This window comes from Tyto alba, unplaced genomic scaffold (genome assembly GCF_018691265.1).
Source record: "Tyto alba isolate M040663 unplaced genomic scaffold, T.alba_DEE_v4.0 Super-Scaffold_20000042, whole genome shotgun sequence".
NCBI lineage: Eukaryota > Metazoa > Chordata > Aves > Strigiformes > Tytonidae > Tyto > Tyto alba.
Window position 1 is genome coordinate 4,447,445 of NW_024881293.1, and position 26,437 is coordinate 4,473,881.

The 26,437-nt window shown below is 37.4% G+C and overlaps 1 protein-coding gene across 3 annotated transcripts in view; it reads left to right on the forward strand.

Annotated features, from left to right (window-relative positions):
- CTNNBIP1 (catenin beta interacting protein 1) overlaps nt 1-26,437 on the forward strand; it is a 33,441-nt gene that overhangs the window by 4,153 nt on the left and 2,851 nt on the right. For all 3 annotated transcript variants that reach the window (XM_033007810.2, XM_033007809.2, XM_042794960.1), the window contains exons 2-5: nt 199-278; nt 12,561-12,650; nt 15,411-15,532; nt 16,020-16,110. In XM_033007810.2, the coding sequence (XP_032863701.1) occupies nt 15,437-15,532; nt 16,020-16,110 (187 nt within the window). In that variant the 5' untranslated portion in view covers nt 199-278; nt 12,561-12,650; nt 15,411-15,436. The remainder of the gene's footprint in view (nt 1-198; nt 279-12,560; nt 12,651-15,410; nt 15,533-16,019; nt 16,111-26,437) is intronic.

Genomic DNA, 26,437 nt, shown 5'->3' on the forward strand with positions numbered 1-26,437 from the left:
AAATACTGCTAGTCTAATGGTCTTGCTTCTAAGTACATGGGAAAACAATATGTAAAAAGGTTTTAACTGTACTAAAAAGTTTTTACTAACAAACTTGATTTCATTTAGGAAAAAAACCCAAAACACTTTGTTTATTATTGTTGATGCTGTTGTATCTCTGAGAATGAATGAGACTTACAGTTCTTTTTCCCTTTAAAGAGCCGTGGCCTGTCTGTGATCTTCGATTGGCATAAGAAAGCAGATAGACAAGAATGAGCAAAACTACGGACTGTTAATAGGTGAGAAGAAAACAAATATCAGAAAAACATCAGTTGCTAATTGAATAAGGAGAATATACTTCTGACTCTCAGATTTATTTTTAGATTTGGTGATGGGGAAGCATTACGTAACAAGTGCTCAGAAAAATGAGGAAAGTTAATTTATTGTCTCTGCTCACTACTGGTGATTTGACAGGATGTTACAGTGCTTATGTATGGTTTAAATGTCAGTTTGAATTTAGGATGTGTAATCATAGTTCTTGCTTTTCAGTAAGTCTTTTCAAGGTTTTACAGAATATCAAATCTGCTGAGCCTATTTTTCTTTTTAAAAAATAATATAGATATGTAATAATTATTAATGCTATTTTAAAACCAGGCAAGCCCCACAGCCTAAAAATCTCATCTGAAGATAAACCACCATGAAAAAAGAAATCTAAAAATTTAACTTCTCAAATTCTTGTGACTTGACTAAATTAGCTACTCATTGGGGAAGAGAAAGGGAGTCAGTAGATTTTAGAACCATTACACCTGTTTCAGGATGTTCTGTTTTATTCCCTGTAAGTATGTAGGCCAAGAATTTGATTTTTCAGAAAGTCCATTTCCTCTATGTTATAGGGACAACTAACAAATATGGAAGCAACTTAAGTAATCAACTCTGTTTATGACTATGACCAACCTCTGAAACTTTCTGACTCAGTTTATCCTTCTATAAAATCAGTTGACTGCTTCACAAGAATGTTAAGATGTTTCATTAAAGTGTAATTGCTTTGCCTCTGAACTCATCCAGGTTCTGATTCAATGCACATTGAAGTCAGTGAGGAGCTTTTAATTAATTTCATTGAGCTTTAAATAAGTATACACGTACGCACACCCATGTACACTTAAAGGAAATGTGACCTAAATTTTTGCAGCAGAGTTTCTGCAAAGGAGCAGTGTAAGTACTGAAACAGTTGAAGGTAAACTACTAATGGAAGGCTTTTTGTAGAAATAAGAAGGAGACAGTGCAGCTGTGGTGATCTGTGGTGCCTATTGCCATATTAATGTAACTTTAATAGAGTTTCCTAACTTTGAGTGTGCTGGATCTTACATGGGAAACTGAAAATTTCTTTGTGTCCTGGCAGCTTGCTCAGTAGTCGGTCAGGGGAGGCAATATCAGACTTCAAAATAAACACAGTTAAGTGAATGTTTATGCAAAAATGATCAGCAGTAACACACTTAAAATATAATTACCTTTAAGAGTTGATGCCAAATTGAGAAAAATAGGAGCATTCACATCTGCTTAGCTGCTTTTTTCTCAGGAATGTCTGTAGATGCCAAATAATACGCATTGGTTTATGTGGAATTCATGAAAGGTTTTGCTTAACTTCAGAGGTCAGAAACGTCAGGTTTTTTTAAAACAGAACGTTTATCACTGAAAATTTGGTCAGCAGCTACAGGGGACTTGACAAAATAAACCTTTCACTATTCATGTAAGAAAACTGTTGCAAACAGTTTTAACATTTCACTGTCAAGATTCTAGGTTCATTAGCTCTTACAAAATATGTTCTAAACCGTAAATAAAATTCTGTATGCGTCATCACGCATGTGAGGAAAGGGAGTTTTGGCACCTTGTTTTTAATATATCCATTTCATTGTTCTTTTCTTGGTAGCTGCAGTTTTTAACATAACTGCTATAAACTCTTTCCTTTTGTTGAGAAAATAAATGTAATAAAGATGTACTGTAGTTGTACTAACAGTTTGGGAAGTGCAGAAACTTGTCTGCAACATCAGAAATTCTCTTTTCCCATTCTGCCTTAAATTGGTGGTTGCCGCATTGGTCCTGCTCATGGAAACTTTCTGAAGTGGTCTGGAATCTTACAGTAGTTTTAACTTGTAGAAGGATCAGCCTTTTCTGGAGCATTGTTGTTAATGGTCCCTGGGCTAACACCTTTTGTGTTTATTGGTATGTGTTGGAGGTTGTTTAATCAAAATACACGTTATTGCATCTACATGGTGCCCCTAGTCTTAGGGGAGCGATTGCCATTTGTCCTGTAAATGCAACATATTTTATGTATGTAGGAGATCCTGAAACAGCAATCAGTTTTAAGTCTGTAATGTCATTAGTGTTGATCTCTGATTATAGCAGACTTGCCACACAGTTCCACATGCAGTTTTCCATGCGGCTTAGCTTGGTTGCCTTTAATGTACGTGCACTCAGTCTTCCCTGTGATTCTTCAGTTTTCACTGTACTCTGAAATGAGTCACTTGGAGCACTGACTGGGACTTGATATAACCCTTTCAAAATCCCTTTAGTCAGTAGTTTACTTTACTTCAGCCTGTGTGTGTGTGTGTGTTTGTGCAGAAGTGCTAAAGGGATATTTCTGCTGTCAAACTAATGACCTCATGCAGGTTTATTTCACAGTTCAGGGCTAATATAATGAAGGTAACAAAATAGTGGCTAGGGAGGAAGGAAATTGCATCCCTTTTCCTGAGAAATAGGAAGTCTCTTGAAGGCAAGAATTCCTTCCTTGTAATCCCACTTTACCAAAAAAATATAGAAAGCAAAATGTATGTGGTTGAATTGGTATGTAAATAGTAATTTGTTTTAAACTTGTGAACGTTAAAAGTTCTCTCAAAATTGATAAGGATTTCTTTTCGTTCCTCCTCTCTCCATCAGATATCTTTGCAGTATGGTCTTGTTTGGTGATTTAAAGAAGGTAACAAAAATCCTTTTCTTGTGCTTTTTGTTTTTAGTAAGTCATTCAGAGAAGAGAGGAACTGGCATACTTTTGCACGTATGATTAAAACATCTGTTTAGATCAGCTTATGAAACACTATTGAGGAAAGTTCTCAAGGAGTATTATTTTATAAAGGTCCTAGGAGCAGGGATCTCTTGCCTATATTTTCCAGTGCTATTAATGATGCTAACAGATTGCTGAGGAGGCAAAGGTCTTAATTGTTGTTCGTGCAAAAAAGGTGATCAAGGAATATGTTTGTGTTAGACAAACAGCCACTAATTCTTACTTCAGTTTTCAGCAGGAGTTACTAATAAAATACTTCTTTAAATGGTTTAAAAAAAATCAAACCATACATTGATTCAAAGCTGAAACCACTTCCTTGCTTCTTTGGTTATGCAGAGCATCCATGGGGAAAGCAGCACAGAAGATTTCTTTTTTTTTTTTTTTTTTTCTTCTCCAAAGAAGCAAAATAAATAGGTGTTGTAAGGGGTGTATTTATCACATTTTGCAGCAAATGTTATTGATGTATGAGGCCAGAACAGTATTTCCTGTTGTTGTCAGATGGTTAGGCAATTTTGGAAGTCAGGAACTATTCATCTAAGAGTCTCTGGTCCTAACACTGTACTTTGATACAGTATTGCAAAATATTAAAATGCTAAGTAGTCATCAACCTAATAACAGCTCACATTTTAATTGCTTTAAAAAAAAATCTAGTTAGTCTTAATCTCTCTACTGTAAAAGATCTATAGGCATTTTCAGTGTAAAATGTATATGATCTGGCATTAATGATGTTTAGATGTCAGTATAAATTACAGGGCAGCATGGGTCACGTTTTACATTGAAAACTATCTTTAATGTGCTAGGCATTTGTAGAAATATATGATGTTGATGAGAAGAACCAAAGAAATGCCTATAAATATAATGGTGCTTCAGTGAGTGCAATAGTGGAGAGAAATTCTTTCAGTAGGCATGACTCATGATGTCTGCCATTTCTGGTTAGATGTAACAATGCAGTGTGCTTAAGCTGCTGAGAAGTTGGTCACTAGACCACAGGCAGTTTGATTCCAAATATGGTACTTGTGTTTTTTGGGGGCTTTTACTGCATACTTGTAAATAGAAGTTAAATGTTATTGTTGCTTTAACTGCTTACAGATACTTGTGGAATTTTGCCTATTCTGATTTTAGATTGGTCTGTAATGGTTTGTGATGGGTTAATAGTGTCACTTGCCTTTTTGCTGAAGCTGAGTGAAACATCAGGTTTTTGCACTAGATATAGTTTAATTCTTAAAATCTGAATATAAGTTACAGTATTAGTGAAATGATTTGGTTGGAAACATACCGAATACTGAAGTGCTTTTCCAATAGCCCCGCTGGTAATTCTGGAGGTGTGCTTGTTTGTGTGTATTTCTGTTTCCTGTTCCATTTCAAGAGAATCAGGGAAGAAGGCAGAAAAAACATTCTGTACCTTGGGCATATACACATACTTGCATCAGTTTTGACATTTTACACTATTGTGTCAGCATGGTAGGCTTATTTTAGCTTCATTATGAAGACTGAGCCAGTTTCTTGCTTCTCCAGTCAACTAATTCTTTATCAGTGTTTATGCTTCATGAGTGTAGGATGGTTGTCCCATGTGTTAAGTTATTTTTTAGCCTGTTGAGTTTCTGTAATATAAATGGCAGTCTTCAGTAAAACACAGTTTTAATGGTAAGGAACTATAAATCTTCAAAGGATTGTGAGTCCAGTGTTAACCACTTCTTGCAGAGCTGCTTTTAAAATGTGATTTTGGTCATAAAGCTGACTGATGTTACAAGAAGACAAAGTGACCACAATTAATGGTCTCGACCTTCCTTGTGCCTGTTTGTGTATTGGCCTTGGTTCAGTTTCTGCAGTGGTCATAGAATAGATGTGCTGCAGGAGGCTCTGTCATTAGTGTCAATAATTAATAGTCCAAAAATATGATACTATATAGGTGGAGGTGTTATGTGCATACGTATTTTGTACAATGTGTGTAGCGTGCCTACCATATAAAGTGAGATAGATACATTGAAAATACTTTGTTAATTCTTGTAACCTGATGATAAAATTTTGACCTGTTATTGGTGCTCCATTTTTTCACTGGTTTATGAATCAAGTTAAACTATGAAAATAAAGCTAATTTTTTAAGAACAAGAAAAGGTGTCTCAAGTTGCTTAAGTCTATGTGCTGGAAATTTAATTTTCTGTTTCTGAAAAGATAGAATATTTATGACGAGATCCATAGAAAGCATTGCTGTACAGTTTTGGTTTTGATGATGGATACATAACACTTTTTTTACAGCAGTAATTCTTCTGTGTGGGATACCTGGTAGTTAAAATCATTGTCTATCTATCATTAGTGCCTAATTTCCTGTCTAGAAGATTTGTAGCTTTGTTATAAGTAGTGGAAGAGGTACCTGAGCCTCTGTGAAAGCTGGTAATGATTAGAACTAGAGCACTCCTCAATCCAGCTGTTGAAGACCATCTCGAGTAAAGTATTGTAACATTCTTTTAGAATTATTTTTGTGACTGGGATAGAATTTGTGTATAAACTGTTGCAGCTAAGTGTTGTCACTTTTTAAAGAATTTTTGAGAAATTAGTCTTTGGAGTGTGAATACCTTTGTGAAACAAAAGTCTATTTCTTTTTAAGCTTTTGTTGCTGTTACTCCATTTCATTTTAGAGGCTTCAAATTGACTGACATGAACTACCTAAAAACCTGTGCTGCCTCTTAACTGTGTGAGACACAATGTGTTCTCTTTGAGAGACGGCTGCTGTGGTACAGCAAAAAAAAAATAATATGGTTTGTGTGTGCTTGAAGGTCAGGAGGCAAGCATTAAATTATTTTAAATGGTGATTATAATGGTAGGATTTATTTTGTTTTTTACAGTTAGTTTGAGCATTGATGTAAGAACTGTTTTAGTATATTGGGAAGCTTTTTTGAATGCAATTCATTAGTACTTTTGAAGTCCTTTTGAAGCTCTGAAAGGTGATCCAACACTGTAAAAAAAAAAAAAAACCCACCTGCTTGTTTTTATAGATTTTTCATGTCTAAACTGAAGTTTTCTGGGCTGTTTCCTGTCCCTCTTCAAGAGGCAAGGCTGTACTGTTTTGTTAAAAATCTAAATCTAACATTTAGGAGATGTTAACCTACCACTGGAGTTCCAGCTGTAAATTGACCAAAATCTGGCACTGGAGTTCAGAGTCTAAAGTTAGCTAAAAGATAATACTGAACATAGAAACAAAGACAAAAAAAAAAAAAGGTGTTAAATATTTCAACTCTTACTGCTCACCTATAAATAGGTAGCTGTTATGATTTTTTTCATTGTCGTATTCCTCTGGAGATGGGAATTAATCCAGTCTCCAGCTGCCTGTGACTGAAGGTCATGAGTCACACTGAATTAGAGGAAAACTTGAAGCAGGATTTTGCAGACTCTGGTTCCTGACTTCAGGTTTCAGGCTCCAGCTTGGGAGGTTTTTAGGGCTCTAGCTGTTCTCTGAAAAATGTCATTTGAAAATTAGCAAGGCTTAAAGGTGCAGCATCCCCTTGCACTTACAAGCTTCCCAGTATGACCGTGTTTTAACCACTCAAGTACTCAATAGTATAACTGCAGAGGCTAATAGCTTAACCTTGGATAATGATATCATAGAGTTGAAGGGACCTCTTCATGCTGGCTGTTAACTCAATTTGTGTAGTGCAAAGGAAACCTGCAGCGGTTGGTTTTATTCACCATAACTCCTTATCTGAGCTTTTATAATTCTATTCCGTTAATTGTGGTTTTTAGCTGCCTTGAACAGAACCAGACAGATAGAAGGGATGAAAAAAAAAAACCAAAACCAAGTAGTTGAACTAACTCCTGCTGGGTTTCTTTTGGCTATAACTGGAAATGATATAAGATACTAAAGAGGTAGTCAGCTGTGACTTATATTTTAAAGAGCTTGCCAGATGGCCACTTAAATTATTAAGATGCAACATATAAAGTACTGCATTTACTGCCAGCTTACTACCTCCCCCCCTTAATTTAGACTGTGAAAATTCCTCAGTTTCACTTTGATTTTTCCCATATCAGTAAAATGTGGATGTTGGGGACTGCAGTGTTGGGGGGACTATATAATTTGAAGGAACAAAAGCTTGTGTTGTTTTTTCATTGCATGAAATAAGCATGTCTTGAAAATTAAATAGGATGCTTAAGTAGTTTGCCTTATGCAGAAATTACAAACAGCATTTTTTAGTGTGTCTTTTTTTCTTCTTCTGTTGGGATGTCAAATTTTTTCATTTTGTTTTGGTTTTTTTAAAGGGTTGATGGGAGGGGAGTCGGAGTAATTTAGAAGGTCTTTGTTATGAACCCATCAGTGGCATTGTCCAGCACAGAAGCCCTTCCAGGTTTGGAAATCATAAGAGTATAGGCGGAAGTTAGGGAAATAGAGTTATGAATCTGTAATTTTCTGTTGCTGTGTGTTGTATTCCTTACCTACTGAAAGCATTCAGGTAAAACAGTTCTTGCTGGTGAGCTTGAGCTTCTTCAGGTGCTGTTTTCATCTGTTTGTAAAACAGACTAGTTAAACTGAGTTTGGATATGGATTTATCCTGTCTGTGTTTTTTTAAAGTAAACACAGTAGCTGATGATCTCAATCTAGTTAGGGAAAAGAAAAAAGGGGGGTGGGGTGGCTAGCTGCAAAGGCAATATATTTTCATTACATACTGCTTTATACAGGGTCAGTAATTGGAGAGAAAGCCAGTATAGATTTTAGTTTGTTTTTGGGAAGGATTATACTGTATTTTCATTAAACTTTTCAGGACAAGTAACAATGTGGAGAGGTAAGGAAGCATCTCCTAATGCTAGTGGAAAAGTCAAAAATACTTAATCCCTTTCTACTTCGGTAACATAATTGTAAAGTAGCCCGAGTGTTTTTTGCTGTAGACATACCTACATTTTCTGGTTCCAAAACCATGTGCAGTTCACTTTCATCTTTATCTTACTATGTTGCTAGAAAGTGTAACTTCACTCTGTAGTGTATTTCATTAAGGTGTTAGTTACCCTTTCATTTGCCAGGGGGACAGGGTTGCACATACTCTTTCAAGAGCCAAAGAGATGTGTCTGGTAGGCAGACAGACAGGGATCAGAATGGGGGTGTCAGGCATGCTTGGCTCTGCCCAGTCCACGTGCTGGGCCTTGCAAAGCAGAAGGAATTCCTGTGCTCCTCACCCAGCCCTTCCACGGCCCACATGGACAGTCAAGTGCTGTAGAACAGGAGAGCTTTTCTATTTGTTTACTGACCAACCTCATTTACTGCTTGGGAAGGGGAGGCAGTGTTTTTAAACTCAGATTTACTGCTTTGGCAAAGCTGGGCTGGCAGTTTTGGCTGTAATATATAGATCTTTCTCATTTATTATTTTGTCTTGTGAATCATATTAAAAATAAATGAGAACTAAATTTCATTCCCTACGCCTGCCAAATGAGGGAAAATTAGGTGACCCAATTATATCCATTTGCAGTGTGTTTGATGCAGCAGGACATGCTTGTAGGTTTTAGTCTTTTAACACAGTTTAGTGAAGAATGTCATGGTTTCAGACTAAAGCTACAGCTTTTGAAATGCACGTTAGTCTTTTTCATGAGAAGGGAGTTGAATAATGGCATTGGAAAGGAACCCTGCTTAGCTGCAAAATAGATAAGGTATTGGCAGCTCAAACTTTCCTGTTGGCTTTGCACACCTGCCTCACCCTTACCTGGAGAGACCAGTTCCAGACTTGATAGAACAGTGCATTCTGTATGGCTGCATCAGCCTTTGGCATCTGTTCCTTTAGTGCTAGCAATTCAGGACATGGTTACCAGAAATTCAGCTGAGACTCCAGTATTTCTTTGCTTAGGCCAGTAAGTACCAGTAAACATGTAACTGGGCTTCTGAATAGCTTTGGCTGTTCCTTCTTTTGAATGAACAGCTTTGCAGTTGAGTTCTGCTAATGTTGTGGGGATTCCTTCAGTCCAGTACACAGTGGTTCTTGTTTTTTTTATTTCCCTGTCTGGTTCTTGATGCTGAAATACAGATTGAAATGTTATCTCTGAGGGAATGTTTCTCATATGCAGTATAATACATCTGATGGGGAATAGGTAAATAAACTCTGTGTTTTAACTAGAAACAGTAGGATTCATTAGTGCTGTGGATAAAAGTTTGTTTACGATGTACGGGATGTGCAAAATCTGTTTTTATCTTTGCTGATCAGGTGACATTCAGCTGCCAGCATCCTGGATTTGGCACGGGGCACCCTGATGCTGGTTCAGATTCCTTATGCTGTTGTAATTCAGTGACATGTACTTTAAAAACATGTTTCTTTTCAATTACTGTACCTTGCATTTTAGCTTAAAAACTCAGTTAACCTAGTGATGTTCAGGGAAGCAGCATGCTCTCTTTAAGTGATAGAACCTAAGGCTAAGACATCGACCTTTTGCCATATCACATGGACATCTCTGAACTTGTAAACACTAATTCACTGCTTTTAAGTTTTTCTGCATGTTAAAAAAATAATCTTCATAGCAGTCACTGACCCAAGTGTAAACCTTTGTAAGGAAGTAGAATTATTTAGGACAGAAGGATGAGAACGGATTGAAACTGGAGTCTTTGTGCTTAGAATAATTGCAATTTCACTTCCATGGTTTTATCTGTTCTTAAATTCTGTCTGGGCCTGTAAGCCCATTGGGGCAAGAAGAATATTGTTATTAAGTTTGTGAAATGGTTTTATGTTCTTGTATTCTAGTGACACCTAAGTTGGAAAGTGTTCAGTTCGTTGTTTTGTTTTGTTTTGTTTTTTGTTTTGGTTTGGTTTTTTTTCCTCATCTTTGTGGGAGGACGTGCAGCGAGTTAAGCCTTGACAGAATCTTGTGACCAGGACACAAATCTGAATCTTCCTTTCTGAGGCAGAAGTGCTGATTGGTGTGATGAGCCCAAGCAGCTGTTTGTAGTACCTGTGCTACCTGAGTAAGTGCAGAGAGGCTTGTGAGAGGGGGAAGTGATACAGACTCGAGTCCTGCAGCATTAATAGACTAAATCAAGCAGTCAGCACTTGTTTAGACAGAGACAAAATATCGGAACTGTGCATAGGCAAAATAAACCAAGTTCTGACCTTGCGGGAATGAAAGGTGGATATAGGTGAGCAAAGAAGCAGAATTCGGAGCTGGTAGTTGCAACTGAGGCAAATAATTATCTGACCTGATGGATCATTGTGTAGCACAGATCTATTGGGAGTCCTCAGATGGTGAACAGAACGCGTGCTAGTAGTGATTCAGCTGTTCCTCAGCTGTCTTGATAAACTCTTTCTCATGTTTTGCACTTCTTCCCTCCCACCCCCAAAATACACAGTTGCAAAATATTTTTAGATCTTATTTCTTAGGGGTCATTAGAGATGAATGTGGAAATGTTGGTGTGTAGTTGAAAATGTTGGATATGTGAACTGCTGTTTAGAATAGATAGGAACAAGTTGGTAGGAGAACCTTTGTGTGGCTTTGGACTGGTCACCAGACCTTTTAGTCTTAATTTGTTCTCATACTTTTAGGAAAAAGTAACAAAACCTGATTTTTATTTTGTCTTTTTTTTTTTTTTTTTTTTTTTTTTTTTTTTTTTTTTTACCCTGGTCATTTTTGGAGCCTTTAGCAGTAAAGGTGCTTGTTATTCAGAGGATGTGCCCTATGGTTTAGGAGAGTTCTTAAGTTCTGGTGTGCAAGCTTGATGTTCCACCCATGTATTTGTTGTGACAGTGGAGGTGAGTTCAGCTGTGGGCAGCCATGTGGATTGGACAAAGACAACATGTTTGGAGTGCTGCTGCTGGCTTGGAGAGGGACTAGACTTCTCTTTGAAAGTGAAACTCTATCATATAAACATTCTGACTGGTCATGAAAATGGTCTGTCTGTGGAGGCTGTTTTGGTTCTCAGCTGAGTTACTCTGGATTTGTAGGGTTAGGAAAACATTTGATCTTTTTGTTTTCATTTGTATTTGGTGTTAATTCTAACAAATGCACACATTACTATTATTTGCAATTTGAGCTGTGTGTGTGGGATTTTAATGGTAACTATAAATATGCTGTTACTGTCAGTAAGACAGAAGTGCATCTCAAATAGTGGTTACTTACCATGCTCTAATCCTTTTCTTGAGGAAGGAGTTCACACACTCCGTTGTATGATGAGTATTTGTACAGTGCTAGTGGTGGGAGGTGGGTCTTTGAAGTCCATAGAAATGAGAACAGCAATTAGTTACTGCAAATGGTGCTGTTGTCAGTGCTGTAGATAATCTTTTTTGGGATTGAATTGCATATTTAGAGGGCAAGAACAATGGGAATTAATTAGTGAGGTAGGGTTTAAAGAATCCTTTCAGAGCAGGCAATTTCTCTCCTCTGGAGAGGTGAAATGATTCATTTAAGCCATTGAAGAAGCTCAGCTGCTTCCTGCACTTGTTAGGAGGAAACACAGTAGAGAACCTCTGAATGAAGCTAACAGGTATTTTGGATTCAATATTTCTCTTATGAACCTGGTGTACAAAACAGTTGGATAGCTCTAGCTACTCCTGTCTTGTTTCCCTGCTACTACTGATATCTGCGTGGGGTGGTGAGCAGCCATGAAAGAAATTGAATTAGTCTAGATCTGCCTTCACTTGTTAACCACAAAAAAAAAAAAGTACGTTTGGTCAATTTAGGCTGGACTTCATTAACAAATGGTGCAGGTATGCATATCTTCCCTATCATAAGTGAATACAGCAATTTATGCTATTAATTACATGATTCTAACTGTGCTGCTGTCCTGAGCAGCAGGCACTTGCTTTTTCATTGCATGTTACAGATAGCTTAAACTGGCACTTCATTTGTGAGATTTAGCTGCTTGTCTTAAAGTCTCATGTGATGGATAGGAAGAGTTTTATAACTTCTTATCCTGGCCAGATACCCAGTGTCAGTTGTAAAATATGTTCAGAAATATGTCATAAGTTTCAAAAAAAAAAAAAAAAAGTCTATAACTGTTAGCTGGTGGTGACTGAACAGTGAGGTTGGTCTGAAAAAGTCTGCGCAAAGGGTTTTCCAGCCCAGCTTTCAAGTGCCAGTCTTTGTAATTGCTATATTCAGATAACATACGCATAGTTGAAAACAATAATTTTGGTCAAAATCAGCATGCTTTACGTTTCACCCTAGTTTTCCTCAAATCTTTGGTAAGCTACGCCTATTTTTTTTTTTTTTTTTAACTAGAAGAAATTACATGTCACCGTGTTTGGTTTTTTCCATGGAGTTGGGGTTTATTCTGAAAGCTTCTTAAAGAATGCAAAGCTTGAATTCATTCAATTCTCAAGTGATTGAGTATGTCATTGTCATGGTCAGGGTGTAAATCTTGCAGATGAAGAATGGCTTGACCTTTAAAAAATTTACTCTTTAAAAATAAAAAGGATCTACAAACTGCGGACAAGCCTACAGTTTTATGGTTTTTGGCTAGACCGTGTTCTAAAGCAGACTGTGGTTCACAAGATATTGAATGAAGGCTCTTTCTGGTTTTCAGCTTTGTATATTTCTGTAATGCTTTGCTCATTTGTTTTCACAGGGCAGTTTCCTTGTACATTTTTTCCAGCTACGATCATTAATCAGGACTGAACACGTGGATTATCTGATCTTCTGAGGTTTTTAGAAGCAGGTATGTTGACAGGGAAATCTCTGACATTTTATTGGTTGGGGACAGAGGACAAGAACTTCATCTATGTGCCAGAAAGATTTGTAGGGTTAGGGAAATTCCACTTAAGTACTGTTTCATTACATATAGCATATTAATGTGGCTTTCTTGAGAAAACAGAGTTGATGAGTACTTTGATAAGATTTTTCAGTCCTTCATTTGTAAAGATGGGTTATGCTGTCTTCTGGGCACAGACTAGCTTTGTGAGTGGTTTTGGAAATTTACTGATGTAATATATGTTGGGTAGCATTGTCATCCTAAACTGTCTCTTATAAAAGCTTTATTGTAACAGTTTTTCATGCTGGGGTCTCAGTACTATCTTAAGACCTTTGTCTTTCTCCTTTGATGTCATCAGGTAGGAGAAGGTGTGAAGGCTGAGGCTATCACCCAAAATAATTGTGCAGTGTAACACACTTTTAGCCTTTTTACACAATAGATAGCTTTTGAGCAATACTGAGTGCTTTTTCCCCCTATTGCTTACTAATTTTGTGAAACATTCACTGAATGGGTAAGCTTTAGGTTTTTTGTCCTTCCTGCTAAATAGGTAGCTACATAAGTCAATCCTGGCTGAAGTTTATTTTAGAATAACCAGATTTAAGAATTTCCATCACGCCTTTTTAAAGCTTGAAAAATTAATAAACACCTGGAGAACTATTATGATGGAAAACAATGGATGATGTATATAGACCACAAATCTCTTATACTATCTGATGTTTAGAGGAATGCTGACATGTGGTCCTTCCTAGCTGGCATGGGGACAGCTGTGGCATTTTCTTGGTGCTTGTATATGGTGCCACCTATTGATAGATATCCCATATAATTTGTTCCATTATTAAACGATGGGTGTGTTACCACATTTCAGGTTTTCTCTGTTGTGCTATTTCTTTTCTACATTGATTTCTTTGGCTACTAGTACAGCACCTTCCCTCTTCAAGTAACGATATTAAAAAAAAAAATAAACTATGTACTAATATAGTATTAAGAACCAGTCACAACTTTTCAGACTTACTTGATATACTGATAAATGTTAATTATTTTATCAGTCTCTGGGTATGCATAACAATGTCTCTCGCTCAGAGTGTCTTATTCTGTTCATTGTCTTACCACTGGCATAACTTGTTAGCTCTCAGTAAATTGCACTGTGGAATATATGCTTAGGAACATAATCCAATCTACTTATTTCAGTTGACACTACACAAAAATACGGGATCATTTTATTCCTCCTTCAGAAACCAGTTTGCTAATTATAGCAAAGAAATACCACCTTAAACATTTACAGGCTGCACATTTCCAAGTAGAACCATCTAGAGCAGATCAGCATAATGCACATCTTCCCACTGGAAACTTACTCAAGTAGGACTACTGATAGAGCTTTCTCCACTTTTTATTACTCTTACCTTCATGCTAAGTAATGCGGGTGGTAAAGCCTATCCCAGCAGCTGCTACTTAAGTTTGCATTACTTCTGAGTCACTCAGGAGGGCCTATGTGTAATTTCCAACTGTTTCCACACCCAGATTACTTTCCCCTAAAAGTAATAATGAAAATAAAGTGAGGGGAGAGGTTGGTAATGACTACAAGAAAACATTACATGAAGAGCAGTGTGTTTGAACCTGCTGTGATGTCTTCACTAAGCATGCCCCGTGTAATGTACTCCCTTGGTTACTAAGGTTCAGGAAAGGAGATTTACAGCTTAGTGCAGGACCAGACCCCTTTCTGTGAATGAAAACTAATTGGAGAATGGGGTCTCGTTCCCCAGTTGTTTGGAGATTGCAGCAGAGATTGTTTCTGCAACACACAGTACTTCTAAGAGATTAGTTTGTTATGCTGCTGTACTATTGTATTATTTGAAGCACCGTTATTTTCTAAGTTTGAAGTTAAGGTTTTTACTATTGTTGACTTAATAAACATGCTCCGAGATAATTTTTCAGAGCAGCTGAAGAGTGTGCCTGAACATTTTTTTATTTTTTTTTTGTCTTGGAAAACACTCTGTTGTGGAACTTAAGCTACCAGATGCTCAAAGTACAATGATGCTCTGTGCTATAGAATTTAGATAGCATAGTCTGTTTATTCAATAATGTAATTATTTTTTTTATTATACTAGAAAAGCAAAACTTCAGCTTCTAAATTATCTGAGAAAGGATGATCAACTCTATTCCTTCCCTGCTCCTCTTAGCTCTTCTTTCTCTCCAAAACATTTTAATAAATTTTATTAAATTTTACGGAAGTGCAGTGGCCTTTTTCATATGATATGAAAAGGAAAAAAAGAGAGAGGAGAAGGACTTAAGAGTTTAGATTTCATCCAGCTTTTGTTCAGCCATTGCAGGCTTGATGGCTGTGTATTCTGCATCCTGTTTTCATACTGACTGTGCTTATTTATGGGAAGAAACAAAAACCACGGACTCATCTGTCAGGGTGATTCTTTCATCTAGTTGTTAGAATTCTTTTTTTCTCCTCATGCAGTAATGTAACAACAGATAATGAGCTAGTAGGGATGTGAACATCAGCCTCTTTCAATGTTGGAGTCGCATATGTAAGGCCCAATTTAGCTGTTCAAATTTTTAAGGATTTCTTTGATGAAGCATGTGATGCCTTACTCTCACAGGCTATTAAGTGGTCTGCCTGCTGGTGAAAAATAGGTAGTTTGGAAATTAAACTTTTCCTATTATTCTTATTATACCCCATTACCTATTTCAGTTTGTCTTTTCCTGATCTTGTATCTTCAGGAAATCCAGGAGCTGGCAGGAGGGGAATGAACCGTGAGGGTGTCCCCGGAAAGAGTCCGGAGGAGATGTATATTCAGCAGAAAGTGAGAGTCCTACTCATGCTGAGGAAGATGGGATCAAATGTAAGATGCACTGCCACAGCCCATATTTTGTGACTTTCTGGACAATTTTGTAGTAGCTGGGATAGTACTTACTGAGATGGGCAGGTGATGGTCTGGGTTTATCACTGAATTGTTTTAGCCATCATTGATTTAACCATTATCTGCAGTTAAACACAATCGATTTTTGCTTAAATATTATGAGGCTTGTGATGCCTGAAACTAAATCTGAGCATCTGATCAGTATATACATTAAAATTTTTCATTATTGGAAAACCAGCAAAATAAAGCAACTGTTCTAAGGTGACTTTGAATCTCTCCATGAATGCATGATGTACCAGTTCACTGCTGGGTCCTTGCTGATGATATAGTTTGCACAAATAACAGTTGATTAAACTGTTGAAGAGCAGAATAGAGGCAACTGTGACATTTGTTACTGGGAAGTGGGAGATAATAACTTCAGTCTTTCTTCATTTTCCTTTTTGCTGACTGACTCTCTGTACATTTCCAGCTGACTGCTAGTGAAGAGGAGTTCTTGCGCACATATGCAGGTGTAGTGAATAGCCAACTTAGCCAGCTCCCTCAACACTCAATTGATCAGGGTGAGTACTGGATTTGTGTTCCTTGTGGTTATTTAGTCTGTGAGAATAGTCTCAGAAAATACTAAATTTAGATTCCTATATTTCTGTAATAATATGCCACCTACTTAAAGCCATCCTGCAATCTGGGATATGCAAGTCATTGCCTGCTGTAATCTTTGGAAGAGAACTAGAGTGTACTGTTCAAGGTGGCTTTATTTTAACAGATAAAATCAGTCTTGGCTACACCTGAGATTCGTTAGGATGAAGAGCATTATTAAACATCTTGCTCTCCATGATAACTCAAAGAGTTGATGGCTGAAGTCCTGCAAACTCAATGCATGTATATCACTTCCTACTCTGTGTAATACATTAAATGGAAATAAATTTTAACCTGATTGATTTTTTTGCTGTAGGTGCAGTTAAATTCAGGTGTGCACAGGTCTGCTACTTCTGAGTGTGTCTTACTGCATTCAGTATGGATCCTCTGTATAAGACAACTTTTATCTAAATTTTTATATTTATTCTTAAACTGGACATCTGTGCTTTAAAAGGAACAAGACTGGGGGTGGCAAGGACTTTCTACACTACAGACTGGGTGTTTTATAACAAAATAATATGTAAAGTAGCTATGGATTTCTAAGGTACAAAAGTAATTTGTTATGTATAGGGTAGTTTAGTTACTATGACTTTAGTTTCTTGAGAACACTTTTCTCACAAAATAAGATGGAATCATCTACCATCTTTTGTTTTTCACATTTCCATAAATGTGGAAGTAAGCTGCAAAGCAGAGTAAGAGGAAATGTTTACTAATAGGAGGTATTTGTTTCCCATTGCATTTCTTTAATTTGCACAACGTAATTTATTCCTGGACAGGGGTAGTAGACATGAATTAAGTTTAGAAATCTGCTTTGGTTTGTTTAGATTCCCATTAAGGAGATAAAGTACACAAAGCTTTTGTGACTTCTTTGCAGAAGTCTTGGCAAACAAGTGTGGCACTACTCTGAATCTGCTAATCTCTTCTGAACATGGATGTTTCTTTCTGAATTTTTTTTTCTCCCCTTCATAGGCCTCATGCCAGATCACATTCATAATGTAGAATTTGATATCGAAGGAAAATTGTAAGACTCTTATGCCAGAAAGAACTGAGTTGAGCAGAAATTTAATATACATCTAAGACATTTAGAAAAACATTAGGAACACAACCTGCACAGACTTGCTCTTCAGTTTTAAGCTTGTATGTTCATTCCTCACATAGCTGGGGGATTGATGGCAACAGATTTACTTGTATATATTGGCTCAGAATTCTTAAATTTTTCTCCTAGTCTAAAGTGAAAATTTGCAAGTTTCTCATCAAAAACTGTGGTAGAGCTGCGCAGTTAAGAAAGGCTGTCTTAGTTGCAGTTGACATTTTTCAGCATTATCCCTGAAATAATTAGATTTCTCACAATGAAAGTGTATGCTGAAATACCTGCACTTTGGCAAAGATAAGATAATAAAAACACAAGTCCAGCCAGGGGACACAGATACTTTGTACAGCTGTGTTCCTGCACAGCTTGATCTAGCTTCCTTTTCTAAACTATCTGGTTTTATTATCTGTAAAATTATTTTTTCTTGCCTTGAAGAGGGCTTTGGAGACTCAAAAAATTGATTTTTGACTTAAATTGTACATGTAACCAAAAGAGAGACCAACAGTTACTTAGTCTGCTTCTAGACTCACTAATCATGCAATACAGGAAATGTAAGAACTTCATACAGTGTTCAAAAAGTTGTCTTTGTCCCCTATTTGAACAGATGCTAACTGATTTCTCTGTCATCATTTTCCTAAAGCCCTCGAAGATTCTTAAAACTTTGTCCATAGGGAAGTGACGTCCTACCTGTTGATGCTTGCTTTGATCTCATCTGAGACACTGCTGTCTTTCCTGGGAGGCTTCACCCCTCAGTCTACCTTCCATCCTCCCAAATTATAGTTAACATGGTGGTCTGGCCATTAAGACTTTTCTTGCTAGGGGAGAAAAGAACAAAGAAAGGAAATAGTTAAATAGTTAGAGAAGTGGAAAGGGATGTTGGTTCTTATTGTATTTAGATATGCCATCTTTCCAAAATAAGTAGTGAATAGCGTGAAGAACAAATGAAAGTGAGGAAACCTAGCCAAATACTTGTTTATTTTGGAGAAAGATGAAGCTATAGGATGCTGTATGGACTTAAGCAACTATAAGCTCAGGACTTTGATTTCCTTAGAAATATCTCCAGATTTCTGACAGTTAATGATAATGTTGCTCTTTGCTCTTAGGTGTGGTGGCTCACACCGCAGCAATCGTTTCCCCCTCTTTGTACCTTTTGCTATATCCTGGTGTTGATGAAGCAGGAAGGGTTGATGATGGAACCACTGGAAGCAGAGAATACAAATTGTGTAGGTGTCAGGTTGCCCTCCTTAGGGAGATCCCATCTCCACTAGATGGCATGGTCTTGCGCTGAAAAATCTCGGCCAAGGTCCACACACTGAGGCACTGAAAGGTTTTGTGTTCTTCAAGATTGCTTAAAGGAGTTTCCTTCTCTGCTTTTCTGCTGTTTTCATTGAATCTCCTCTGGAGGATGTTTTCTTTTTTCTTTATGCAACTTGCCTTACACAACAGCTAAAAGGTGTGTTATTTAAGGAGTAACTTACAAAGATTTAGTACGTCAGTGGATTCACACTTTTTTCTTCCAGCAGTAGGACAGATTGCTCTCAGCCTAACTTGTCCCAGACCTATCTTTCAGAGTAATTTCCCTCCAGCAGGCACAAAAAGATACAAAGCTGATTTCATACCCCCATTTCGTTCCAAAAAAGGGAATGATAATCCTGGCCTTAGCACTCTTAAAGCTTTGTTACAGACCTGCAAATTATTGTGTGTCACTTAAAAATGCTGTAGTCTAGCTCCAGAATTACAGGAAGGTCACTTTAGGTTTTTTATTTTTTTGAGAAGAGTACAGAGCATGGATAGTCTAGAATTTTGTAAGTGTATCAGTCTCTATTACAATTTTTATGCTTTTCTTTGTTGTGTATCCATGAAATACTGTCTTGGAACAGCTGGCTAGTGGCCTCATGGTAATTTCCTGAGGTAGGACTGCTGAACTTAGCACTGTATGGTGCTCCCTACTAGGGTTTCTGATAAGAGATGTCAACTTCTTTGTTGAGTCTGTTTGACCACAGGGAGTCACTGCAACCTATGTGTCCAATATATATTTGCAGCATTGTGGCAGTGCATTGAAGAAAGAAGTTTATGCTTGTCCCTGGTGAAATCAAGTGCTTGTGCCATAAACCTTCAGTGAGCCACTACTAATAGCAGTATCTCTGACATTTAAAGTTCCTCCATGATACTTCGCTTAATGTAGAAGTTAATTGCTAATTTTGATTAAGAAGCATCTTAGAATACCTTTGTAGTTTTTAAGCAAGCCCAAATTCTAATACTCCCCTTCATTTTCTGCTTATTTTTTATAGGAAGAGGAGAAATTGAACTCTTGATCTTTTTATTTCCCATCTTGTTTTCAAAATGAATTAAGCAGTTCAGATGTACAAAATGACTTGTGTGTTAGGATTGTTAACAGATCTGCTTTTACATTTGAAACTACATTTGGAACACCTTCACTCTTTGAAGCATCTACGTCGTATAATGTTGAAATGAATCTTATTTTCCTGACAGGAAGTTCAGAGTTATTCTGATTGCATTACTGAATATATTAGTTTAAGCCAGGTAATAACAGCATGTGTCTAGGGCTCTCAAATGTGCTGTAGCAGATACCAAATTGAAATTCGTGCAGGTATTTCCAGTCTGTGTTCTAAACTCTTTATATTCACAGCTGCAACATATATTAGAGCAACATATCTGTGAAGGGATCTTGAGTGACCAGAACATGTACTCCAGTCTTAAAATAGTGTTTGTTTTGTTTAGTTTTTAAATTCCAGCTCTATTTGCTATTTCTTTTCAGTGTATTCCAGAATTTTAGGAAGTGCTTACCCCTTTAGTGTGTGGACTTCACACTTCCCTAGTGGTGGTGTTTCCCTAACATGGGCTACAGTCCACCAAGAGCAAGGAACATTCAGGCAATTCAGATGTCTGGATTCTGTTTGTAGCTTGATATTTTATCTATTTTTGTTAATACTTTGGCCTGGTCACACATTTTCTTCTTCAGCTGATTCGGAGAGTCATGTTGTATCCGTAACAGTGATGAGGCTTATTTGATGTATTAAAAATACTTCACTAACCATTGAAAGGTGAACTGCTAGCAGAGGGCATTAGATACCAGTAACCCAGGAAAGCCTGAACAACAGTTAAAAAATTCTAAGTGGAAGTTTTTAATACTTAAATTTAGTATTAAGAGACTAAACATTAATGTCATGCTCACATTTTCTATAAACATTTTATTTTTTGATCATTGTTGTAATGTTGCTAACACCTATATGAAAGTGCAAAATATAGGGCATTTTTCTTTACTCAAGGAGCTTTTTAGCTGACATCAGTGGGTTGTTTGTTGTTTTGTTTTTATGGCTCCAAAAATAACTGAGGAACCCAAAGGCATCTCTGTTCAACTAGCATATATGCTAGAGAGTGGATGTGATCATAAGCAGTTTTGAGATATTAACAGATTAGTTGTCTTCCCTGCATTGCAGCAAGAACTAACGCAGCTCAGACTCATTAGGTTTCTTGAGCTTGAAATGATGAAATTAAGGTGCTCTCACATATTTTCAATATAAGCAAAACGCCTCCCAGGAAGTTATACGCATAGAAGCATCTCCCACATGAAAATCATATTTCCTGTTTTCCAAGTACTTCTATTTCTAAATGGTAGGCTAGCACTTGCCTTTATTAAGTCGCTCTTCTGGCAAATCTGTAAATGGAATCTTGTGGCTAGTAAGCATGATAGTGAATTATACTAAGACCTTGGTGATTACAGCTCTGTTGTTCCTATAGCAACAGGAGTGTCGTGCTGGTTCTTGAAGCAAGCAGGTCCCTTGGGGAGGGCAAAGCTGAGATGCAAACACATGACTTGGCTAGGTTAGACTCATTCTCTGGATGGTGGGGCTTTAAAAATGAACTCAGGCTGTTTGTGGAGTTAGGGGGACCATGCTTCTGAAATATCAGATAGTGAAGAAGAAATGAAGTTAGAGCTCCGCTCAGTGTGGCTGTATTCTTTTGAATACAGTGGTTGTTTATATGTGCTGCTCCTCTCAGCAGTGCATGTTGTATTTTTGCAATGCCAGACTGGGATATTAATACTGGGAATTTCAAAGAAAAGTTAATGTTTAGAAGGCAGTTGCTGAAAGGTTCTTGAACAAACGTGTATACGAAGATCTTGAGGGAAGTAAAGAATTTTTTTAATCTGGCAGCCTTCAGAAATCCATGGCAGGTTTAACCTTCTGATCTCTGAAGGCTTTTTGGGTTGGTTTAATTTTGCAGGTGACTACAACCAAATCAGGTGTATGTATCTGTTCATCATTCAAAGAACACTTGGAAATAGCAGCTGTTAGATGCATCAGTTAGCATCCTCCTTTGTGTTAAGGGAGGGTGGTTTTAATCCAGCGTATACCCTCCTGGCTTGATGGCACTGTAGCTGAGTATTTGCTGTGGAAACAACCATCTTGGTGACATTTTCTGAAACTTAGATGAACTGATGAGCAGTTGTATGTGCTGAGTTCAGTGGCTATGTCCAGTCTTTACTGCTGTGCAGTGAAGTCATTTGACCTTCATGTTGTTTTGGCTTGGTAAGACTGAAGTCCAAGCAGTATAAAAGAACTACTAAATTCAACAGTCAACTGCAATTAGAACATAAGGGTTTTTTGAAAAGTTGGTGGGGTAAGACTGTCACAGTTGCTTTTCAAGATAAGACATAGTCAATACCAGTCTATTATTTTCAAATTCTAGGAAGCGTGAGGGTGGGAAAGGGTAAGGCAGAAGAAGTGAAAGAAGCATTTGCAGGTCTGAAAGCTTGTGACAATAAATTCTTTGTTCATGAGAGAAGATGGGGAATATTTTGTTGGGTATATATAAGTCTCAGTGTAGAAATGTGTGCCCAGAAAAGGGATGGCTGTGGAGGGAGAAGTTGTGTGTATAGAATGTAGGTCAGGTATAAGGGTGCCTTTTTCATTGTTCTATACATTAATTACTGGAAGTGCAAAGCTCAGTGAAGGATGTGCTGAAAGTAAGCATGGTCCACTGTCCTATTGTCTTAGTTGCAGGCTTTTGGCAATGTGCAGCTTAACTTTATAACCTGTGCTCTGCTTCTTACATTTTTTTTTTTTCACTTGATTAGAAAGAAAACATCCGTTGTCGGAGCCAAGTGGGACTGCAGCAGAAGCTCTATTCACTAGTACTTTAATCCCTGCTTTCCTTTCACCACACAGAAACCCCTGCTCTATTCTCTGGAAATGTTTGTATTTGTACATGAGCACAGGCGGCTGTAGAATTGCTTAATGAGCAGACTTGTTAGATGGGTTTCATTTAGCTCCGGATAGTTTGGGTTGTGGGACTGGACTTGAACAAAACCTGCTTTTGTGCTGAGAAATGTGGATGACCTTTTTCTGGACAAATGTCACCCAGTTATTTTTTGCTACAGGACATCTTCAGAAATAATCATGCTCTGTAACTGGCTTCTGGAAGGTTGAAAGCACTGATGAGAGCATCCCTTTGATTTGCTTACCATGCTCTTACACATTCTTGAGCTCTGCAGACAAGTTTTCCATTCTGGTTTCAAATCATCGAAATGCTCACCAAAACCAGTAGGATTTACTGCCCTTCAAGAGGTTGTGACATTGTTATATTGTAACTAACTGCTTGGCTTAGGAACATGAAGGGGTATTTTTTTTTTTTGCAAATTTTTTTGCAAATTCCCTGAACAAAGTGGTTCTGGATTAGGGAAGTACTATGGCCTTTTGTATCCCAGTCAGGAGTCACAGTGATTGTGAAGAATGAAGTGCTGAGTAACAAACTGTCTCTTGTTAGTGAATATAAAATAAGGGCTCAGGGTGCAGTGATACATGTATTGAAAGTGACTGGGCTGAGACTGGCTGGGAACTATCGGTTTTGGTGTGAAGTAGATGATCTAATGTATCATCTCACTAAGGATATAATTGGCTCTTTAATATGGGAATAAAAGAAATCAGCAGAGGCTTGAGTCTTTACTGCGAGATGTTGTTTGTTGGGTGTTGTGCCCTCTGTTACCCACCCACTTGTCTACCTGGAATGTGATAGATCAAATTGTCTTTTTAAGGGCGATTGCTTAAGGCTCTTGCAAATGCTGGGTTGCATGTAATTCCTGCAAATGAAAGCATTGGCAGTCCTACCAAATAACAAAAGAAACTGAGGAGGGAGCAGGAAATAAAACTGTTCAGAACTGTGTATAAAATCCATTCTTTACTCATCTTATTTATAAAAGTACCATGAGACAAATATGTCACTTCTAATCTTTACCTTTTTTTTTTTTCCCCTTCCTTTCTCAAATTAATATCTAAACCCCTTTTGCCACCTCTGGTCTTCACTGCTATCTTGTTCATTCCTTTATATTGTTTTGCTGCTCCTTGGTGCTCTGGCAGAACTTTCTAACTTTGTATTGCCATCAGATTTCATTAGTATATGCCTACTTTTCTGTTCCAGGATCATTTATGAAAGTATTAAGTAAAATTGGTGCAAAGGCCAACTGTTAAGAAAGTGCAGTCGTAATCTCTTTTTCAGCACGATGGTTATCCTTTCAAACACAGTTCATAATCTTTCCTTAATGAATTGTTGATCCACCTTGGTTCTTGTATTGATTGCCCATCTTAATTTAAAAACTACTATATGGGAAAGTGCATATTATGAAGTGCTAAAGAACATCAGGGAAAGAGCATACTTTTTGATGATGTTATAAAAAAGCCACATATTCACTTTGTTCACAGATTCAGCTAACTTTTAAAATTGTTCTTACTGTGATTACATGGGTGGTAAAATAAGGGTACTACACGCTGACTGTGCAGTTAGCTTTGGCTGTGAAAGACCAAAACCCTGAAGTCTTAGACCCATTCTTCATCCACTATTCTAGTTCTTCCTTTAGGATGCACATAATAGTACTTCAGTAATACTATAGGCATGCAAGCATTTTCCACACTTTTACACTGTATTATTTATTGTACTCTTCCTTTTTCCTCCAAATAGAACACTGTTTAAATATCTGGCTTTTTCTGTTTTCCGGTTGTATTGACAAGCTATATTTCATGTACTTCTTTCTCTTTTCCTGTCCAAAGTCCAGGCAGACGGCAAGTTAGTGGAAGTTCACATTGACAGCGGCACTGCTACTGAAGCTGTGCCAGGTGGGCCTAGAAGATTAGACCAGGAGGTAGCTGAGTGTGAACCTGCTCTTCAGCGACAGCTATTTTGATTTTGAAAGCCAAAGTGAATTGCAGCATTCCCGGCGTCCTTTGTGCCAAAAGCTATTTCTGCTCATCCTGTGTTTTAAAGGGCTGCGTGCTCGGCAGGGTGGGCTGGGCACTGGGACAGTGCTAGGAGCTGGGATTGTTTGGGACAGGCAGAAATCCTGACCTGTGTGTTTCTGGGGTTGTGTGATTATCTGCAAAGACATTTCCTTTTCTGCATGAAACTTGTAAGGATGCTTGTAAGAATTTTTATTTTTCATATTTACACTGTAGGAAGGAGAGACCCCAGGAAAACAATCAACATCTGTTAAGTAATCCAGCTCATCTCGTGTGCTAATGTGATGTCATCTGTGATTCTGTGGTTGCTAGGCTACTCCAGCTGCTCTGGACTTGCAAAGCGAAGCCTCCTCCACTTTAAAGGGGGGATGCATGTAAAATACAGTGGCATAGGTTGTGCTTCATGTGCACTTGCTTTCTTAATGCTTCCAAGTGTCGTGACTCTCTCCACTTCTTAGCATAGAAGTGTTTTTCAGAATCCTTGCAAATCCTTCTTTTTGTAAAGGCTAGTAGTTCTTATGCTTTTTGTTTTTTGTTTTTTTTTTTTTAAATCAACATGGCAACTTGTTAATTCAGAGCTGGATCCTAGTGCTATTTATCATTTAAGTTTTGATCAAGGAAAAACAGTTTGTGGAGGAGATGAAAAGGGAGATGACTGCAGGGCTTTTGAGTGTTGGCAAGAGGGTGTGTCAATGCAGTTTTTGATGTAAGGCAGGGGTCCTACATATGAAAAACAAACTACTGCTTGGTTCTTAGTATTTCCTCCTTTGAGTATGTATAGAAAATAAATTGTGAAGTGTATAAAAATAAACGTAGTTGCATTTCACAAGCACTGATTTAGTTTTTATAGATCAAAGGGAATTTACAGCCTTCTCCTCTGTTTTTTGGCTGGTTTTCCTTCTATATTGCAACTAAAGAGCAAATTAGATAACTAAGAAAGGGAATTCATATACCGATAACAGATAAGGAATTTTGATTAGTCCTCTTTCTTTTACCTTGTAAGCAGGCGTATAGGCAGAAGTTGCTTGGGGCACAAGGCTGAATTTTGCTTCTTGATATGCTTCAAGTAAAATAACTGGAGAATTTTTACATGTTGATGATCCATCCAAGTTGAATTCAAACTTTCCAAACCACAGTAAGAGAGTTTTTTACAGCTGACCAGTTCCCTGAATGGGACAGGCAATCAGTGTTGCTTTTGGCATTTCCTATTTGTTGCCTAATCCTTTAATGGAAGCTTTGAAGAAAAACTTAAGCCAAATTATCCCAAGCAGACCAAACTAAATAATGAAGGCCAAAATGGTCATTGTGAGTCACCTGTTGCACTTAAACACTTAGGATCATTTGAATAGAGGAAATGATTTTTAGAAATTATGTAGATAGTGATTGAAGGATTCATCATATTTTCTGATCAGTTATATAAATGCTGTTAGAGGATCTACAGATGAAAGAAAGCATCTACTTTTATCTGACTGTCTTGGGGATCTAATTTTTACAAAAATTAATAATATTGCACTCAGCCCTTCAGGGTTGTTTTCCAATTCTTGTCTAGACTAGAGATATTGAGTTAAACTACTACTTCGACACTACTATATGATGTACTTTTATTTCCATTTTGTCCTGAAGACATTTCTCTTTAAGTGCTTGTTAGGCTACACTGTATAGTTAAGAAGTCCAGAGTTGATTTTTTTTTTTTTTCCAGAATATCTCAAGTTATCTTTTTGAAGAATGAGAGCTAAGCATGGCATGTTATTCACAAGCCTCGATCATACATATAAATGGTTATACTATAAATGGTTACTTGAAAGGCCACACAAGTTTGCAAAGACTTGGAGATGATTCTAGAAGGGTAATAGAATCTTTCTGTGTTTAAGGGACATGAGTTTTATTGGTAATTATACACAGTTGATA